The 21,638-nt window shown below is 41.8% G+C and overlaps 1 protein-coding gene across 4 annotated transcripts in view; it reads left to right on the top strand.

Annotated features, from left to right (window-relative positions):
- The first annotated feature begins 36 nt into the window (after positions 1 to 36).
- cwc27 (CWC27 spliceosome associated protein homolog) overlaps positions 37 to 21,638 on the top strand; it is a 41,102-nt gene continuing 19,500 nt past the window's right edge. For all 4 annotated transcript variants that reach the window (XR_002291285.2, XM_004074494.3, XM_011481450.2 and 1 more), the window contains exons 1-11: positions 37 to 433; positions 579 to 675; positions 795 to 907; positions 984 to 1,127; positions 1,218 to 1,316; positions 1,407 to 1,510; positions 1,732 to 1,801; positions 5,821 to 5,900; positions 5,979 to 6,009; positions 6,078 to 6,259; positions 19,787 to 19,890. Coding sequence is in view for 3 of the 4 variants with exons in the window: in XM_004074494.3 (XP_004074542.1) it covers positions 392 to 433; positions 579 to 675; positions 795 to 907; positions 984 to 1,127; positions 1,218 to 1,316; positions 1,407 to 1,510; positions 1,732 to 1,801; positions 5,821 to 5,900; positions 5,979 to 6,009; positions 6,078 to 6,259; positions 19,787 to 19,890 (1,066 nt within the window). In the remaining variant the exon portion in view is untranslated. The remainder of the gene's footprint in view (positions 434 to 578; positions 676 to 794; positions 908 to 983; positions 1,128 to 1,217; positions 1,317 to 1,406; positions 1,511 to 1,731; positions 1,802 to 5,820; positions 5,901 to 5,978; positions 6,010 to 6,077; positions 6,260 to 19,786; positions 19,891 to 21,638) is intronic.

Below are 21,638 nucleotides of genomic sequence, written 5' to 3'. Positions count from 1 at the left end.
GTTATCAAAGAACACATGGATCAAACCAATGCAATTGAAGAGGGGAAATAGTTGGAAAAACGTAATTCGTTTGTTTTGTTGTTATAGTTTATTTTTATTTGCATGCTTTAAAATGCGGCGTTTTCTAAAGAAATACCCTTTTATCAAATTCAATTATATATTAAGTGCAAAACGTTTCAATAAGATTATATGTCTACCTTCTGACGTCCCTGTGCACTCGGAAGTAAACAACCCGCGAACAGATGCAGCTAAGATGGCTTTGGAAGTGAAACGATCAAATTAATCTCATGTAAGAAAAACAGTTGTAAGAATCATTCTTTACCATTCGCTTTGTTTTCAGTTAACTAAAAGTACTTTAAACGTATAAATTAGTTAGAAGTCGGGGGGCAAAATGAGCAACATTTACATTCAGGAACCTCCGACGAATGGAAAGGTGAGCGTTCAGTTTCTTTCGCTCCAGAAAAGCCCAACTTTCATGTGGTTTTACCTCTGAAATGTACAACAATTGTCTCCATTAGCTAATAATTAGATGTATTTATTGTTAACTGAAGATTGTATGTTGGAAAATGTTCTTCCAGGTTCTGTTGAAAACATCAGCAGGAGAAATTGACATTGAGCTGTGGTCCAAAGAGGCTCCCAAAGCCTCCAGGAACTTTGTGCAGCTCTGCATGGAAGGTAGGATCTGTCAAAAAGAACCAAAAATCGAGAGTTAAATCTGCCTTTTTGTTTTGTTTTCTTTCTTGGGAAAAGTGATCCAATCTGTGCTGTTTGGGTCTCTATTTCTAACCCTATAGGTTACTACGATGGCACCATTTTCCACAGAGTGGTCCAGGACTTCATCATTCAGGGTGGGGATCCTACAGGAACAGGAACCGGGGGAGAGTCCGTGTACGGCCGTCCGTTCAAGGTCCGACAGTTTCGCTGCTCGCTTCAGAAAAACGTGTGTTTAAGCCTAAGCGAAAACCCTAAACTTCACCTTTCAGGACGAGTTTCACTCAAGACTGCGCTTCATTCGGAGAGGCCTGGTTGCTATGGCGAACGCTGGGCCACACGATAATGGGAGTCAGTTTTTTTTCACGTTGGCGCGTGCGGATGAACTCAACAATAAACACACCATATTTGGAAAGGTGAGCATAACTTCAGTCCATTGTATGGTGGATGTTTTAAGAGCTGCTTATGTTAAAAAAAAGCCTTATTTTCCTTTTGTTTTACTGCAGGTCACTGGAGATACGGTCTATAACTTGCTCAGATTGGCTCAGGTTGAATGCGACAAAGATGAACGACCTCTGAGGCCTCATAAGATCAGATGTGCTGAGGTGATTCGTTTATTCACACCAATCAGAGCAGCTCCTGTATCTAAAAAGTCGTTTTTTTTCCCTTGTGATAATGTTGTGTGCGTCTTCCAGGTTCTGCACAATCCCTTTGATGACATTGTTCCTCGAGAAACGAAGAAAAGCAAAAAGGATAAAGACAAGGAAGAGGCAAAGAAATCCCAGTCAAAAGCCACGAAGTGAGCATTCACTCTTTCTTCTTCCCTGTTTATGCTAAAAAATACAACTATCAGACTTTTATTGTGAATGTTTTTCTCACCTGCAAAATGTAGTTTTCTTGGTTTTAAGTCCATGTGGCCTCGTATTTGAATTCCTCTTACAATCTTGTTGTTTTCTGTGATTGTAGTGGTTTTTGTTTGTTGTTGTGATTTGGATTAATGCTCCAAAAAAACTTTTCCAGGAACTTCAGTTTGTTATCGTTTGGTGAGGAAGCTGAGGAAGACGAGGAGATGGCGAATCAAGTCAGTCAGGTATGTTTCTGCTCTCCACAGCAAACTTTGTGCTGCCTAAAGCCTTAGTCCCAACTAAGAACACACGAATTATCAAGTGAGTGTACTTGTTGATGCATACGGGCATGCGACAGGTTGTAGTTAACACTTCAAATGTATGGGTGTTGTTTAGAGGAAAAGTCACGTGACCCATACAGCCACTGTGTCTGCGTGTCACAGAGAAGCCAAACAAGGAAGCGTATCGTTGCCAGATTCTTCGGTTTTCCACCCAGTTGGGTAATTTTGGAAAATTTGCTTTGGCGGGTTTCGTGTCAACTTGGCAGGGTTCAGTTAGTTTTATTATGAGTCTAAGCTATCTTTTATTTTGAAAAATTAACCTGATCTTTTCTGTTACATTTCAGTCACTTGGGTGTTAAATCAGTTCCGCTGCGATTTTAACAGAGTAGGAAAAAAACAGCTTTTCATGCACCCAAACTTCCAGCTGTTGAACGATTCTCGCCCACCCTGTTTTCCCCGCCCACCTGTGTATGACGTTTTATTTTACTGAATCTTTCCGAAAGGTGTTGAATGTGGTGTTTTTAATTAGGTTTTTGGAATCATTTAACAATTTTATCAAGGATTTAGGCTTTTTCTCCCCCCATTCCTCTCAGTTGGTCCAGCAGAATACAATTCCACTGCATTCTGTCTCTTATTTGACATGAATCATTTTATGTTTTGGAGGTTGTTCAGCAGAACTGTCAAACTTAAAAGCATCTCCCCAATGCTGGATCTTATAGAGCGCGAGACATGGGAATGAGGAACTACGGTAACAAATATTCTGTTTAGTTGATTTAATCAGTAAATCTGTGAACTTTCTTAACTGTGTTGCCTGCAATGATGTTTCTGGTCCAGCAGGAGTCAGTATTGAGTGAAACAGTATCATCAACACAGAATCCATACAGTTTGGCTGATGTGTCAACGCTTCACGAGGCCTCATTTACCCATCACTACTGCAGACTGCGTAAGGAGGCTGTAGGTTCAGCGCACGTGAAACGTGCGCGCTCCTTGCGAAGCCGCCTTACGGTCAGAAATGAGGAAAGTAGACAATCAGAGGGTTGTTAGTTTGGACATCCTACAGACACGTATGACATCTCATGCATGCAGCATTCGCGTGCGGTCAGTAAGCGGCCAGTACTCCCCCCCCCCCCCCAACACACACTCACCCGGTGACAATATATAGGTTAGTATCTATAAAAATTGTGTAAGTACACCTAAAATTGTATCTTTTAACATTAATAAAAGAAAAAAGCAATATAAATCCACTTTCAACAAATATTAACTTTATTTAACCACAGAAACCCTGTTATGGTCTAAAACAGAGAAGTAGCTTTAAGTGTCTGAAATTATTCCTTAGTTAAACTAGAAACATTTTGACCAACTGAACCATTTGATGCTGAGAAAAATAATTCAGTCACTAAATGATATTAAATGTAAATTGATTTGAAACATTAACACAGCTGCACCAATTTATTTAACGTTTTTAGTCTGAAGAAATAGATAAAAAAAATTGTGCTGATTTTATTTTTCTAAATGATGGATTGTTTATTTAAGATATCAAGAAGTGCAGCTGTTTTCCTGCATTACCTGCTGTCTTTATGTCAAATACTGACACCAACTAAACCACAGGCAGACAAAGAATACATTGATGGAAAATAAAGACACGTAACAAATATGTCTACAATAGCTCATAAAGAAAGACATTATTAGCATGAGCTGAGTCATCTAAAGGCATGTGATGATCCTGGTGTTGCGTAACCATGCAGCGCTCCGCGTGCACGTTCCACCTGGCAGCCTGAGCCCACTACCCCTCCCCTCTCCTTCTCACACACGCGTGTGACAGGAGACGGGGGCAGCTGCAGGGACGGCAGTTCACAGGTTTCTGTTACAAACTCTGAGATTTAAATAAATATTCAACCGGTTTTTAGTACTTAATTCTTATCTTTTTGGTTTGGCTCGCTTTTATCACAAAAAAATGACTACCGTAATTTCTGGATTATAAGCCGCTACTTCTATCACACGCTTCCAACCCTGCGGCTTCTTCAATGATGCGGCTAATTTATGCATTTTTTCTAACGGCCGCTAAGGGCGCTCGAGCAGAAAGGGTAAGAGTGAGACAGGGGGAATACAGTATATGTGAATGCTTTGTGAATGGATAGCACGAACAGACCCTCATCATGGAAAATGCAAGAAGAAATGCATATGACGCAGCTTTCAAGTTAAAAGCAGTCGTTAAAAAAATCCACCATCACCAACGGGTTTGGAAAAGCCGGTCTGCTGCTGACGGAGAGGACAGCGCACGCTCAGGAGGGAATTTACCTCAGAGTGACACTGACGGAGTGTGGCAAAGAATATCTGACGCTATTCCAATCCAACACTGAGGAGGAAGACTTCCATGGTTTTAGTGCACAGAGGCGCTGCTCTCAGTGACTTTTACCTGTATGTTTTTTTAACCAGCCCTGTCAGTGCTGTTTCTACCATATTGCTGCCGTGTTACTGCAGGCACTGATTGGAAGAGAGCTGTGGCGGACCTCGAGTGCAGCGGCAAAGGAAAGCGATATATACACCGATAGTCATGATGGATTAAATAAAGCATCAGTTCAGAGAAAAAATTCACCTCTTACCGTTTGTTTTTGTCCACATGATGAAGCTAAGGTTTGTTTTAAAGAAGCCAGTGCAGTGATACAGAACATTTAAGCTATAGGCGTGCATTATCACTGTGATAAATCACTTTTTAATTCACGCTCAGCAGAAAATCAGAATCGAGTACAGTGATCCCTCGCTATAACGCGTTTTACTTTTCACGGTTTCGCTACTTCACGGATTTGCATCGTGCATTGTGTTCTGCATTCTGATTGGCTAAAAAGTCACTCCGCTTCTTCTCTACCTGGGCGTCAATAACGTTGCAGTTTAATACACATAGGTAAATCAGCTTGCCAAATTTACAACACGTACGTGCAAATTATCTTGCAATTTTGAGTTTCTCTAAAACCCATAGAAAAAGAGCGACAACTGCCAATCACTATGTTCTTCTCCCGATCAAACACAGCTGCACCGCGGGCTTCAAAAGAAGAAAACACTGCAGAGCGGAGTCAGGATGCAGCGACTCAGTCTGAAGAGCAGTGAAATACACCTGAGTCACTATTTGTCCCACTGTACTTTGTATTTTTTTCATAATCATTTTAAAATTTCTCCTGTTTAATCCAATCCTTTGGGTCGCGGTGGGCGGGGCTAATCTCCGCGATTTGAAGCCTTCTGTTCACATCGATGATTAAAATTATTATTTGACAGTACAGTACAGAAGTTATTTGTTGAAAAAAACTTTCTAAAGTACTTTTATTTAATGCTAGAGCCTGTAAAATGGTTTGTTCTTTCTTTTCAATGTATAATAGAGGATTTAATTGTATAATAATTGTTAAAAGAAAAAAGGTTTCTACTTCACGGATTTTGCCTAAGACAGGTTCTTTTTGGAACGTAACCCCCGCGTAAAACAAGGGTTTACTGTATTCACCCGGACCATGGTATAAAAATTGTTTCACTCACTTTAAATACCGAATTTAGGTTTTTCAGTCACTTTCTTTGGAACAGGTGTATGAAACCATGAAAAGGTCTAAGTGTCATCTGCATAGCTGTGCTGTGTTCTAATATTTTCATACAGAATCTGACTTTAATGCTGTAATGACATTAGAGAACAGTGGGCCTGAAAACAAACCCTGAGGAACTCTGCAGCCACAGGGATCCAGTTTGAATTACCATAGGAACAGTTTTGCTTCCCAGACAAAAACGAATCTCAACATTCCTCTAAAGTATTCTACACACCAAAACAGATTTAGCCTAAGTTTAAGTGCTTAATAATAAACTGCTTTTGTATGAGAACAGCATCGAAATGTTCAAAAAAACTGAAACAAAAGTGTTTTTTTTTTTTACAAACTGTGAGGTTTATCATGAGGAAAAACATGTTAGAAGGTGCTAAAACCAACAACTGACTTTCTTTTTTTCTTCAGACATTAAAGGGAAAAAGCAAAAGCAGCCACGACCTTCTGAAAGACGACCCCCAGCTCAGCTCCGTCCCCGCCGTTGATAAGTAAGCGCCGACGGACGCCGAAGCTTCAGGGTGTTTGTCTGATTGTTCACGTTAAACCCGATTGTTTTATCTTTAAAGGAAGAGGAAAGGGGGGGCTGGAACTGGAGAGGTAAGCTTTAATAATCTAAAAAAAGAAAACGGGTAGATTTGTAAGGATCATTTTCTCTTATTTATCAGTCAGAGGACGATGCAGACAGCGACGTGGACGGTGACGTGGCTGCAGGGGAAGAATACGACTCGGACGGCAAAGAGAAGATGAGAGAGCTCATCAGTAAGAAGTTAAGGAAAGAGAAAAGCGGCGACAAAGCAGCCGAGCACGGAGGAGAGGATGAGGAAAAGGGGAAGACGACGAGCCGCAGGTACGCCGTTCAGCTTCTCTGTTTCTTTTTTTGCCCCTTTAGCCGTAAAAGCAAAGGTTTTTTACGGCAGCTCACGGACTGGTTCGATGTCAGACGAGATTTTCACGGACCGGCCTGCACGAGGCTGAAGTCTGATTGCTTTTTTTCAGCTTCCAGTTTCCCTTTCAAGGGTAAAGTTTATCCTCATTCCCTGTAAAATATCTGCGGTTCATTTAAACTTTATTGTTCACTGGATTTCCTGCAGGAACCATTAAAATGAATCTAGATTTTCCTTTACCCATAACTGTCAAAACGGAGGCTAAAAAGTCAGACGCCGACTTTAGCCTCATCTCACTATTAAAGAAAAAAGGGTCACTAAAACGGCTTTTTTCTATGTATCATATTAAACACCAATCGTTTAAACAACTTTATTAGCAGCATCTTTGTAACATCAGACAGCCGGCTGCTAAATATTCTGCATAATCATTATCATTACGGCCCGGAATACATCCATATTTGGAGTAAAGACTCCTGGTTTTTGTCTGTTAAATGCAGATTTCTTTTATTTTGAAGTCGAAGGCTTTTCTTCTGTTTCATGTCTGGATCTTTTCTGCCAAAAAAATACGGTTAAAAAGAACAACCTTTCTATCTTTTAATTTACCGGTCGGATTAGCCGCTTTGAGAAAATAGCGGATGGACTAGAATGAGTCAAATGTGGTGGAGGGAATGCAGTAGTAGAGGCCCTCAGTTGTCATCTGTCTGCCCAGCTGTTGGACAGGACAAGTAAAAAACGGACAGGTCTGCAGCAGCAGCGTCACTGGTAACACAGGGGGATGACCAGATGGGGGCGCTGTTGGACTATGAAAACATAAAAGCCTTTACGGTCAAACTTTTTCTGCAATGATGTGACTAATCATAGTCTTTATTTGAGTAAACAGCAGATTGAAGTCATTTCATTTTAAACAAATAAATCCGCCAAATTTGAATGATTTCTCATTAAATATATAGTTCATTGAAGAATTTGGGGCAAATCATTTATTTAAAGTTTCAAGCCATTGTTTTCCTGTTTCTCTTTCTTTATTATAGTACCTTCCACCAATTTTTGGGGCTTAACTCCTACAATGTTTCAGCTGTTTTAACCATTCATCTGTTAAAATGTTGTTTCCAGCTATGACTTTTGGTCCTTCAAATCCTTGAACCTTTCAAGACATTTTCAGGATTTTTGCCTCCATTGAAAGACATGGGGAATCCTTGAAAACCCTTTTCTTCTTTCAACCATTATACCTTCAACATAGTTTTAGCTACAGACACCATTTAAACTGCAAATTATTCACAAAACTTTAAACTGCTTCCATTTATGTCATATTTTTAAAATATGTTTCAGTTTTTCAAATATAAACCTTTAAACTTATTACGCTTTAAGTTTTATTATCATTCAGCAACACAGCATTCAACCCTGCATTTTTTTCTGGGAATGCAGCTCCTTTTAGTTTAATGTAATGATTAAAATAAAAATAAACCCATTTATTTCAGAAAAAAATAAATACCTATTGAAGAGACAATCTTCTTATTAAAGTCAAACTTTTGTTTTCCAGAGAAAATGCATTATTGTGCCCCAAATTATAAGTGAATATCAGAGTGAGACTTCACCCGTCCCACCTGTCCATTTATGTTTAACACTGTGGGGCTGAAATCGCCACAAAAATCTCAGAAATCAAAGTGAAAAACTAACAAAAAGTTCAAAAGTTAATGCTCTGAATCCATTTCCGTCCCATGTTATCCGCCAATTTTCACCCAAATACTTTTTTTTTTTGAGTGAAAAAGTCATTTTTTTCAACATCTAGAACCTTTGCTAAACATCCGATCACTGTTTGCAGAGTTGGGGTCCCTCTGTAGGTTGGTGGTTTGATTCCACTCCTGTGAAGTTGTGCAGAAACATGCATAAGCACACAAATCAGTGTGTATGTGCGACAGAAACCCCCTGGAAATGAACATGGAGACCCAGAAAGGATGAGATCAGAGCGGCACTGCTGTCCCCCAACATCACATCTGAGCTCTGAGCAGAGGACGTCCAGCTACACACATGCACACACACGCACACACAGACACACACACCTTCACTGTGCCGCTCTGCACACACTGGACCCACATCAATGGATCTGCTTTTCCAAACAAGAATGTTGGCACGCAGCGCAGATTACTGTGAAGTGCAAGCAGCACTGTGTGTGATTGTGTGACCAGCCATTTGTGTGTGAGATGTGTGCACACTGATTCTCATGTTTGTGCGTTTGCATGTTGGCGTGGGTTTGTGTATTTGTACATGTGAGGATGTTTATTTGTCCGCACGTTTGTGTGCATGCTGGTGTGTATACATGTTTGTGTACGAGTGTGAACCTTGTGTGTGCTGTTTGTTTGTGTGTCAGTGTGTTTAATAATTTGTGTGTTTGTGTTAATGTGCTCGTGTATGCATGTTTGTGTGTGCGTACATTTGTGTGTATCTTTGTGTTTGTTGATGTTTTTTTGTATTTGTGTGGGTCTGTTTACACGTGTTCCTGTTTTGTATTATATATGTGTTCATGCTTGTGTGTGTTTACGCAATCATTTTGTATTTGTTTAGATTTGTGTATACGTGATGTGTGCGTGCACGTACGTGTGTTCCACCCTGTGTGTTCATGCTACTTGTGTTTGCTTGTTCGTGTGTGTTTGTGTTTTAGTCTTTGTGTGCGCGTACATTTGTGTGTATCTTTGCGTTTGTTGATGTTTTTTGTATTTGTTCCTGTTTTCTGTTATGTGTGTGTTCATGCTTGTGTGTGTTTACACAATCTTTTTGTATTTATTTTTTTTGGATGTGTGTGCATGTTTGTTTGTGTGTCTGTGTGTGCATGCATGCATGCTGGTGTGTGCACAGCTTTGCATGTGTCGACGTTGTTTTCATATTTGTGTACATTTCTGTACATACGTTTGTTTATAAATGTTCGTGTGTGTGCACGTGACTGTGTGTATACACATTTGTTGTGCGTTTCTGTGTTTATGTATGCGTGCGCATGTTTGTACGTGTGTCTGTGTGGGCATGCATGCTGTTGTGCGCACCCATTTGTGTGTCTGTGTGTATTTTTTTTTTATTTGTGTACATGTGCTTGTGTGTGTGCATATTTGTGTGTGCGCTCCTGTGTGCACACATCTGTGAGTTTAAATGCGCACTTGTGTGTGCGAGAGAAACAAAGGTGAGAATGGAGGGCGACGGTGTGTGAGACCAACACGAGCACGAAAGACCCGTGTTCAGGACAGTGGGAGGAGCTTATCTTTCATCTCCCTTTGATGTGGTGGGTTATCTCCTCCCCTCTGCCTTTGAGCAGGCGGCCTCCGGCACGCATTATGAACATACCCCTTCTCTCATTAGCGCTAATGGGATTCGGAGCAGGCCCCAGTCATTTGTGTGTGTGTGAGCTGACTGACAGCCAGCCCAATGTCGGCAGACTGAAGTATATTAAACACAAGCGCAAATTGTTTTGCTACAAGAACTGTAACCCAACACAGTGGTTTGTCTTGGCAGGGAATCAAAGAGCAGGCTTGTAGGTACAGTGTTAGTCCAGGACAAAGGGGGCATTGTTGCAGGGCAGCTTAGCTGCTTTGCTCTGGGCTGTGGGCGATTCTGGGCTGCTGTCTGGTCATCATGGTGAAGCAACGAGGAACTTTTCTAACTTCTGTCTGGTGGAGCTCGCCGAGTCGGGACTGCTCACTTTGGGTCTTTGTTCCATTTTGGGGAGAAACGGCTGGAAAATGCAGTGAAATTAGGAATCTTTCCACATCTTTGACAAGTTCTAAAATAGTTGTTTATCGTAGAGAAAAATCCCTTCCTCTGTTCATATTTTTTTTTAAATTAGGTGTCGTTTGACTGCAGAATTGAAATGGATTTAAGCCACAATCAATAAAAGTTGTGATCCGGATAATGATAAATCATGTAAAAAAAATGGTACGTCAGAACAGGAGTGGGATTATATAAATTCGCTTCCTTCCACATTTTAAATCAAATCAAAAAAATCTTTTGATCTGTTTTCAAAGTGTTCCCGGCGCTCTTTTCCCATTATCCCTTTGCTAACGTGCTCTCCAGCTAGCTTACAGCTCCTCACACCCCCAACCTAACATTAGCGGTGCAGCAAAAAAAGCCAAGCAGTATCTGAGCTATCCATCCGTACAGTTTTGAGCCAGATTCCAGCTCAGATGTCCTCCATCATGAGAAAAATCCTACAAGAACTCGATTTTCCTTGGAGTGGGTCTCCGATTTGGGATTTCACCTGCAACCTTAGAAGGGTCCTGAAAAGATGTAACTGATTGACGTCTCAGAAGTGATGGATGTGGTCGTCGCCACTTTTGTTGAAGCTGACAGGGAACGACTGGGAAGCAAAATGTTTCCACGTCTGTGGGACACCGGGCGAGCCGCTCCTGCCAGCAGGGCCCGGCAACCGCCGCTGCTTTTAAGAGATAAGAGAGGAAATTATTTATCCCACGACGGGGAAATTCTTTTGTTTGCAGCAGCAAGAAAGACATCCAAATTACAAAAATGACATTCAAGCAAAGTGACCTTCGGGTTTAATAGTGCAGCATTATAAAAGAACAGAACAACATCTGCAAACCTGCACAACAAAGTAAATAAATTAAACCAAATAAATAAAAATACACACCAAACAACTAATCCCACTTCAGTTTCTGCATCCTGAGGATACAACCCCACATTTCATTATTCATATCACACGTTATCACCTACCTGGGTTTCAGAAAACTTGAAGGTACAGGTGGAATAGAATTTAAGATGCTGTCCAGTTTGTAAACATCCTCTGTACACTGCCCGTCGTGCAAAGAAGTCGAATTTAATGTGTTTGTTTAGAGCTTTATGGATATAAAAGCAGGGTTGTTTCCGAATTCCTTCCCTTCTCACTATATAGTGCGTTCAGCATTTTCTAGTCATGTCCGAATCTGCGACTTCCAAAATCCAGAGCCTTAGAAATTTCCAGAAGTGTCTGCAAAAGACCAGCGTGCATCGATGCTCACTAGATCGGCGAAGATAGACCACAATGCATTGGGCCAGAACATTTTATACCAAAATTTATTTAAATGTATTTTTTTAATAAACCATCAACGTTTTTAACTTCATGAGACATTGGAATCATAAATAAAAATCGCAAAAAGCTGATATCATTTAGATTTTAACTTTGTGAATTCGATGGTCATATCCGGTGTTTAACCCTTGTGCTATCTTGTGGGGTCCAGATGACCCCCTCCTTACATTCACGTGTTCTCCCTACCATGACGAAGGTGGAGAGGATTTCATGTAATCCATGGACACCAGTGAAGATCACAAATCATTGAAGAAAAAAGGTTCTAGTGGGGTCCAGATGACCCCAGTTGGGATTGGGGTCATCTGGACCCCACAAGACAGCTCAAGGGTAAGAAAAAAAAGTAGTGAGCATGGTGTAGTTTTTTAGAAGTTACTGGGGTTATGGTGGGAATTCGGACACATCCGTGCACTCGTACGGGGGGCGGTTTACCCCAAAAGTGCTAAAGGAGTACGAAATTCAAACATATGCATACACTTGCAAACCAATTTAATATCTGAAAATGAAAATAAACGGGAAAAAAAGTAGAATTGTAGCCAGGTTTTGGTCCAAAATGTAGGCTTTCTTTTCGTAGAGGTGTTGGGTCGCCAGACGAGGCGCTGTTGCGCATTAATTGGGTGCTCCTGTCTCCCGTCATCGGCCCCGGTGCCGCGCTGCGTTTGGGCAGAAAAACCTCGGAGATAATCCAGTTCTTGGCAGCGGGGTTGTGTATGTTTTGGATCCGCCAGGTTTACACCTCTCTGGGTTTTTAAACCTTACCTCATGAGGGGCACTCACATGGCACCAGACAGCATCTAGGATGTCTTAGGATGTCTGATGGGGAGGGGTCGGGGGAGGGTTATTTTTTGCGTGAAAGAAACCAGCAGACTGCCACTTTGGATTGGAATCAACATCAACATTTGAGGAGAGACGCTTTAGGTTTGTCTGCTGCTCTCGAAAAGGCAGAGAAGCTTCAGCCGCCAGTCACCTGAGGTGTCTGAAGGCTGTACAGAGTCGGGGCGAATTCCTCCTCTCCAGTATGCCAAGCCTCCTCAGGAAAAATCTAGAGCCTGAAGAAAATCTAGAGCCGTTTGGTCATTAGACCGAGCCAGTCCCCCCAAAGCAGAGAGGAGCTGCGGCCATCCCGGTGGTTCCTCCACTCCCACCCGCTGTTATCCATACGTCTGACACGTCTGCGTCCCGCCGAGGTGATATTTAAAACTAAAAGGACTTGATTCTGTCAGTATTTACATTCCTCATTAGACTGCATGAGAGAGAGAATTCCAAAAAAGGCCAACTCTGTACGTTTCGGAGGACTGCTGGAGTTCTGATGAACCATAGAGTCATCACGGTACTATTTAAAAGGCTGTCAGATCCCTGCGTCAGCCTCAGACCGCCGCCAGACTCCGGCGTATTTAATGCACGGCTCCGAGTCGAGGAAAGAAAGCGCTTGGTCTTTTGCCAACCGCCTCATATGCTTTCTTTATGAAAAGTTAATCACCCACAGCTCTCCGGTTTTCACATTTTTGACATTTTCTGAAGGAGCGACAGAAGCCGGCAGCCCCCAAAGCCGACGCAGAGCGCCAGCACTGGTGGGGAGTCGCAGAGAGTATTCATAACTTATTGGCTTTGCCAGCTTCACTCTGGCTGCAAATGACAACCGTGGAGCGAGGAGTCGGAGGGACGAGTGCACAGATGGAGGGACTCTCCTGTTGAGTCGTGACAGGGGGAGAGGGTCTGCTGCACGTTTCCACACTAATGTGCTGTTTTTCCATCAGCTGCTGACTTATGAGCGCAGAGATTTTTCTGTCGGCATTCCTGAACCTTTCTGAAGTTGAAACCAGAAGAAAAAAACCATGCTTTTTTATCAAATAAAAGTAAACTTATCTGTTTTAGGTCAATTACAATTAACCGAATTGTTTTTATTTGCTAAATGTCAGAATAATGCGACCAAAGTTTTTTTTAACCTTATTTTTACGGCCATAGGGCGCACCAGGTTATAGGTCGCAGTGTCAGTCATGGATGCTTTTTCTGTATTTAACACATACAGAAGGTGCACCGGGTTTTAAGGCACGAGCACGTTAACACATACACGTTAAAAACATGCATGCTAGTGTGTTGTGGTTGTGATACATTTTTTCAGTCATCAATCAGCATCCAAAAATCTGTCAAAGTCCTCATCTTCTTTATCTGAAATGAACAGCTGGGCTACATTTTTATCAAACACGCCAGGTTCCCTTTCGTCATCCTCAGAATCCGCTGGAAGTTGGTGCGCCACCGTAGTTGAGGCCCGGATGGAAAGATGACGGAGCACCGAGACGGACCTCCTTGAAAATGTTCAAGTTTTATTTCCTCTGCAAGCGTTACTGCCTTCGTTGGAATGGTGACCGCAGAGACGCTTCTCCCAGCTTTTCTCTGATCGTTAATCCATGGCTCCGGTCGGTCTTCCAATTCGGGCACCTCGCTTTCGTTTCCACGGCGTCTTCTCAACTTGTTGGAGTTTGTTTTCCAGCTTCCTCCACTTGCGAACCATGGATTCATTCATCTTGAATTCTCTGGCAGCTGCTCCATTCCCATGTTCCTCCGCTTGGCTGATAGCTTGCAGTTTAAACTGTGCTTCATAAGCTTTGCATTTTCATGGTTGCCAAAACGACGTTGTTCTGCACAATGCCACTGGGGTGTGTCTTCTTTCACGTCCTCACTTCCCTCCTTACCGTTCTCATGCTGTCCTCTCCTACATCCTCTTTACTGAAGTCATACATTACACATTAGGCGCACCGCACCATTTGGCGCTCCGTAGTTTTTGGAGAAAATTTACTACTTTTAAGTGCGCCTTATGGTCGTGAAAATACGGTATTTTTATCAAAGTCAAAATTTTACATTAGATCCCTATGCCTTTAAACGCTTTGGGAAACCCCAGATGATGATGTCATCTCTTTGGAAGCTTCTGAGTCGTGTATTGACAGCATTTGACTTCATTACAAACACACCTATATTTTAGGGCACATTTGAAACACTTGCTTGTTTGTAAAACATCATGGGACAGTCAAAAGAAATCGGTCAAGATATTAGGAAGACGACTGTGAATTTGCACAAGTCTGGTTCATCCTCGGGTGCAATTATTAGTTGCCTGACTGTTCAGAGAATTGTTCGCAGGAGTTTTTCCATCCTCATAGACGTTAAAGATAATAAACGTTTTAAATAAATAAATAAAAGATTACAGGGCGGTAGTAGTTAGTGTGACAATGGTTTAAAATTGGGCTAACTCTGGGGAACAAGCATCAAGGAAGGACAAATTCAAATTAGCAGAAAAAGATAAAAATACATTTAATAAAACTATATAATCTCATACAAAGCCAAGTCCAACATTAAATTGTCATTTTTCCCACGTAGCATCATTAAAACACCAGGTCAGCATTGGAGTCCTCTGAGCCCTAATTTATATAAAGCCTCTTCAAAGTTCCTGAACTTTTCTGAAACCAGAAGAAAAGATCATTTGTTCTCATCCTGTGATGAGTTCTTGAACAGAATAAGATAGAATAGAATATCTTTATTTATATACATGAACGAATCACAAAGTGCTTTACAAAAGGAGCATAAAAACACTAAGAAGTAATAAAATGGAATAATAGTAATAAGACACAGTAAAACTTAGTAAAGTAAACTAAAAGTAAACTGAAACGTCTTTACCTGAGATTTAAAACACTCAACTAAGTCAATGTGACACGACGAGGATGGGAGGGAGTTCCTTGAAATGAGAGATCTCCTCTCGTCTTAAAGCGGGTTTTTGGAAGGCTTAAAAGATTTTGGTTGGAAGACCTCAAGGATCGGATCAGGAGTTTGGGTTTAAAAGGTCAGATATGTACGTCGGAGCTAGACCACGCAAGGCTCTAAAAATGATAAAGTCATTTTGAAATGTGACTGGTAACCAAAGTGAAGCAGACCACAGAGGAGTGATGCGTGTCCGTATACTGGTTCCTGTCAAAAGCCTTGCTGCAGAGTTTTGGACGAGCTGAAGACGGTTTAGGGAACGTTTGTTAAAACAGGTTAAAAAAAAAGAGAGTTGCAGTGATCTAAACGAGAACAAATAATTTTTTCCAGGTCAAATCGAGACAAAATACTTTTTAATTTTTGCTTTGGTATCTCCCAGAGTCCAGCACCGCTTTGACTTGACGAACCGTATTTGAAATGAAACGAGTTCATTGAATAGAAGTCTTCAAAATAAATCACGCCGCTGGAATCTGCGGAGCCCCCAGGTGTTTCTGAGCAGATGTTGGCGGGACATTTCCTGTCCTTTCTGCCCCGTCTCTCTCCTTATTGCCACCGGGGCCGCGGGGCTGATTGTTCACCGGTTGCCATAGAAACGCCCCTTGTTTTCTCAATAGTGGCGTGTCGGGGCAGGCAGAAAGGATCAGTGAGTGGAAAGTGTTCGCTGAAGGGCTGGAAGGGAGCAGCTCAGCTCACAGAGGCGTCCTGGGAACGCCGGGGGTCGTGCTCCACCTCCCCTTAGTTGATTGTTCTAAAAAAGACGTAGCATCTTTTCAGCCATCCAACTCTTTAGCGCTCATCCGAGATTATTTGCTCTGAATAATTTGTAATTGTTCTGTTGTCTAATCGTTTAACTGTATTAAAAAAAAGGAAGAAAAAAAGTTCTTGAATTAATCTGAGATTATCTTAAAGATATTGTTTCTGACATTTACAAAGGGAAACTACTTTTTCTCTTTGAAAAAGTAAAAAACTTTATTCTTCTTCCAAAAAGGACTTCGCTGAGCAAAAAAGATATATATTTTGTTTGCAAGAGAAACTTCAAAAGTGTTTTTTAGACCTAAGTAATATAAACGCATGCATATAATGCTTTTCAACGCATACATTTCTACCTTAATAACTTTAGAAGTTAATGTAAAAATAAAGACGTTTCCCTCCTTTTATAATTTATTTAACGTTTTATAACCACATCAAAAAATCTGAATTGAAATTTCTGTTCCTTTGATCTTTGAAAAAAAAATTCTATTAAGACAAATAAAACCAAGAAGCCACCTGGATTAAGGAGAACTTTAATCATTGTTTCAATGATTTTATTTATTCATTTCTCTATTGCAAATATGGTTGAAAATGTATGAATTTTCTGCTTTGCTTTGCACCTCTGATGTTTTTAGCTAGCTACAAATTTAATAGCATTGATATGAATGTATTTATTACAATATAAGGTTTAAGTAGTACTGGTATCAGTGTTTTTCTGGTGGTATCATTTGCCTATTAGTATTTGTTTTTGGCATTAACAGACATATTGCATTCTGACATCTTATGTCAAAATGATTCTTTTCTAAGCAGTTTCAGGTTCCATCCATCTTCAGAACCCTCTGAATCTCCTTTTGCGGCCACAGGGCTGCTGGAGCCTATCCCACATCCCGCTGCTACAGCAGGGTACAACCTGAACAGGTTGCCAGTGCATTGCAGGGCCCAGTTTCCGGTTTTCTATAATTTTCCGTCTTATCTTCCGTTTTATCTCTTTCGGGGTCATGGGGCTGCTGGAGCCTATCCTGGCCACTCGTGGGTGAAGGCAGGGGACATCCTGGACAGGTCGCCAGTCTGTCGCAGGGCCACAAATCATACATCCATCCACTCTCACATTCACACCTATGGGCAAACTAGAGTAAGTAATTATGAGGTGTGATTTGGACGGTGGGAGGAAGGCGGAGTCCCCGGAGAAAACCGTCTTCGTTTTAACAATTTGGTGAAGCCCTTTGAAGTTTTAAACATGTCGGGGTTCCTTGTTCAGAACTTAGACTGCTGCCCCTTGACCGGGGCCTGAATATGCATCAGAAGAAAGATGGATAGTGGTACTTCAAATTTGATGGTTTTTTTTACGTTTATCAATTTGTTTCATAAAAAGAGGAGGATGAGGCTCATCAGATGACCACTGCTTGGGCTGCAAAGGAATCTCTTCATCATTTTTCTTGCAGAAACTGGAATCAGCCAGACTGTTCGCCATGAATGAAGGGCCATGAAGTAAAGCTAGTGTTTACGTTAGTCTATGACACAGCCGACCAAACCGCCAGAGTGCGTTCAAGGTCTGTAGAAAAGTCTGTGTCACGTAGTTTCTTTTTTTAGTTTTTTTTATTATAAAAACATGGTTGTTTCAACGGTAGACAGAGGGATATAGAAAAAGATAATAGCTACAATAAAAGAAAACAACTTTTTTCTACAATTTTGCAATATTTCTGAAATGTAGAGGTCTGTAAGAAAATAGATTTAACAGCATCATCATCATCCTCTTCTTCCGTTTTGTTGCTTTCGGGGTCACGGGGCTGCTGGAGCCTATCCCGGCCACTCGTGGGCAAAGGCAGGGTACACCCTGGACAGGTCGCAGGGTCACACACCCATGCACACTCACATTCACACCTATGGACAATTTGGAGTGACCAATTAACCTATGAAGCATGTTTTTGGACGGTGGGAGGAAGCCGGAGACCCCGGAGAAAACCCACTCATGCATGGTTAGAACATGCAAACTCCACACAGAAAGGTCCCCCATTGATGTTCTGGTTCTGGTTCAGACTTGAACCGGGGTCCTTCTCGCTGAGAGGCAAGAGCGCTAACCACTGCACCACTGTGCAGCCATAGATTTATCATTATTCGCCCAAATCTTTTGTGTTCCGTAGCAGATTTCCTGTTGAAAAGGCTTTTTTGTTTTGCGTTTTCGTTCGATTCAAGCTCAGAAAGAGATTTCTAAATTACCTTTGGTCACAGAACAATTTAAACAAAGGTAACTTGAGCTGCAAACAGAGGATCCAAAGCCCCAGGTTAAAGGAAAGAAAAGATGTAAATGAATGTCGGTGTTGGGAGGCAGAAACAAAGACGGCCATTGTTTGGTCTGGAGATGCCTCGCATGTTTCCCCGCCAGAGGCCCAGACTCAGCAGCTTACCTGTTCTTTGTGGCTCCGCAATGAATGGGATGAAAATGGAGCTGTCAGGCCGTATGAAAATATTATCATTTCCTAACATAACATTTCTTCTCTGCGACTGGCATTAGTCTCAGTGATATGAAGGGGAACAATAATTACCATTGATGGCCTCGTTTGAACCGGGCCGCTTGCCAAACGGCAGAGATGTGCCGCGGCCTGCCTCTGTCGTCTACTTCAGGCTTTTACGAGGAAGTCCCTGTAATTCCTAATGCAGTGCCACTTCTGCAGAGGAACTATAAAGCTTTATTTTATGACTCCTGCCACCGCCACTAACAACATCGTGCAGCGCGTGTATTACAGAGGGCTCTCATCGTCATCCGCACGCCACCGCCGCCGCTCTGCCTTTTGCTAAACAGACATGGACTTGTTTTGGAGCGCTGGATCCGATGGGAAGGACTGCATTTAGAAAAAGACAGAGTAAAAATATCTTTTTACTCTGTTTTTAGAACAGTAAAAGAGTTAAACAAATTCAGAACGGAACATATATGGAAATGGAATCTTTATATCTAATAATGGAGTTTGCACGATCCCTGCCTTTGCCCATGATAGGCTCCCCCAGCCCTGTGACCCCGAAATGGATAAAACGGTGAAGAAGATGAACGAAACCAAACTTTTTATTCTTTATTTACCCGGCAAATGTCCCATTGAGATTAAGAATCTCTTTATCGAGGGAGTCCTGGCTGGGAGGAAACAATAAATGAGAGCTTATGTAAAACAGGTCCAGTTAAAAGGGACTTTCTCCTCCATTCTCAGCCTGGATTTAAAAATATAGAGAGGAAAATGAGCTACCAAAAATAAGTCATATTTCATAAACAAAATGGTTCTGTGGTGTGCCAAAGGTAATATATTATCATAGATATGAGTTTACTCTGAAAGGCGTAAGAAAAGCATGATAGAGGCCCTTTAAACATAGGAGTCATCGTGTCATAATACTGTGGATACTAGTATCCACAGTAGCAGATTGTGGATTCTAAGTTTACTCGACCTTCTGAGTTGCTCTCCACTTAGGATTCAGTTGTCTCCATCTTCTAAAGCTTTGCGACCCACTAGTTCACTTTATTTGCATTATTTTAGTCGTTGAATTTCCTCTGATTTATGTTCAATCGTTTGCTCGCCTCCAGGTTGTTGAACGGTTTTGATGACTGTTTAAAAAGACGGCCAACAGCGCTGACTCTAGAGCTCCAGATGCCCTGAGGGGAGAACAATTATTTTACAGCCGCATCATTACATTTATTGGCGTAACACAAGCTTTTAATGTTCAGGCACCATTCTAACACTTACACGGAGGGGGGGTTGTGTCTGTTTTATGTGCCCTCATCATTAGGACATAATGTTGTTTTCAGAAACGTGCAGCGATCGTCTGAAAGGCGTTTCGTAGCAGCGCCATTGGCTGTTTCAGGAAGGCTTTATCTGATGGACATTCAGAGCCAGTTTGGAAGCTGGTGTTTGTCCGGATTCCAACTTCTTACTGCCTGTTTCTGTGTTCACAGTGATGAATTACGGAAAGAGGCACGCCAGCTGAAGAAGGAGCTCCAGGCCATAAAGCAAAGGAAAGAAGAACGCTTGAAGCCTAAAGAAGAAGAAACCAAGGACGGTTAGTCTGCAGCTTTTATTTTCCTCCATGCAGTAGCAAGCAGGAACCAGCCTTTACCATTAAACTCTACATTTATTGGTAAATTATGCAACTAATTGCCTTTTTTTTTACGTAAATTCTTTTTACTCCAGCTCAAAGAGGGTGGTCCACCCCGCGAGCTTTGCTAATGTACAGTCAGACGGACAACCCTCTGATTTTAGTCAATTAGTTGCAGAGGTTTCTGCAGCCCCCAACGGGCTGCATTTTTGTGTTGGGGCTTTCTGAAAATTGCATGGTTGAAAAACGGTTATGAGGGCTCCATAGTTGCACAATAAACTAGTTGTGTCTGTTAGTTTGGCTGCTAGGGTTCTGTAAAACTCGGACCCCAAGACTCCTCTGGGAATCTCTACTGCAGTCGATTTTTGATTTCTTTTTTTTTGCGAGGGGTAATGCTGAAACACATATTTTTTGTAAATTGCACTGAGTACTTTGGCGTGGCGGTTAGCCTGGGGTTGTGTGTGTAACAACACAAAATAGCTTGCAGAGGCTGTAATGACTGATATAAGCCGAGCTGTGTGTTCTGAATTAAATAAACTAAAGTGACATAAATAAATAAATGGATACAAGACAAAAAAATAAATAAAAAAAAAAGTAAATAAAAAGTGACAAAAAATACATAAGAATACATTAAAAAAGACAAAAAACAAAACCATAAATGAACTTATAATTACATGAATAAAAGTGACGCAAAATATGTAATAGATCAATAAATAAGATGTTAAAATATTCACTCATCTGCTTAACGTTTGAGACACTAAGAGCTCTAGAAGGTTCTTAAGGAGCGACTGGCTGAAGCTCTTCCATTATTGTATCAAACCTCTTTGTTGAAACGATCAGAAAGAGACTTTTGGACAAGCGTAGATCCATGGAGCAACAAAAATGCAGAGAAGGATCTGGATTATATCTAAAACCTCTGCACAAATGTTCTGGTGAGACCCAAGAGAACTTTCTGGAAGGAGTGTGTCTCCAAGCTTCTACAGCGTCCAGAACATCAGAACAACAGTAAGGCATGGTGGTGGTATTCCTATGGTTTGGGAGTAGAGCTTCAGGATCTGGACAACTGTCACAAATATTGGAAACAAATTCATAGAATGTCATTTATCAGTTCGTGAGCTCAAGAACATTTAGGTTCCGCAGCAGAATGAAGATCCTAAGACAGCTGGGGGTTCATTTCTGACCAAAAGTGAAGGTTCTGGACTGGTGTTGTCATAGTTCAAAGTCCCCAAATGAACCTGGGATTTGATTGGATGATGTGTAATTGTCTCCACATGGCTGCCGTCCATATATAGTGCCACTGGCTGCCTGCCGCCCGCCTTGTAGCCTAGGTGTATAGAAAAAGCCGCACACAATATAATTATTTGAAAACATGCCTCCAAAGATACCCAGCAGGGGCAAAGCCTGTACGCCCAAAACCAAGGTGCAAGCGGTCCAACCACAGCAGGATTCATATGCTAGATTGCGCTGCTGCTGTACGATTTCTAACAGACAGTGGCAGTGGGATGGTACTACAGTGCCAGGGTCCGATTGTTAGAACTCGTACAGTAGCAGTGCAGCACTCGACAAGAGCAGGTGCGGCTGACATGGGCCGGGGGCGGCTGACATGGGCCGGGGGCGGCTGACATGGGCCGGGTGCTGCTGACATGGGCCGGGTGCTGCTGACATGGGCCGGGTGCTGCTGACATGGGCCGGGGGCTGCTGACAGGGGCCGG

Source organism: Oryzias latipes, chromosome 12 (genome assembly GCF_002234675.1).
Source record: "Oryzias latipes chromosome 12, ASM223467v1".
Lineage (NCBI taxonomy): Eukaryota > Metazoa > Chordata > Actinopteri > Beloniformes > Adrianichthyidae > Oryzias > Oryzias latipes.
The sequence above is the reverse complement of the archived record's forward strand: the minus strand, read 5'-3'. Positions and strand labels throughout refer to the sequence as shown.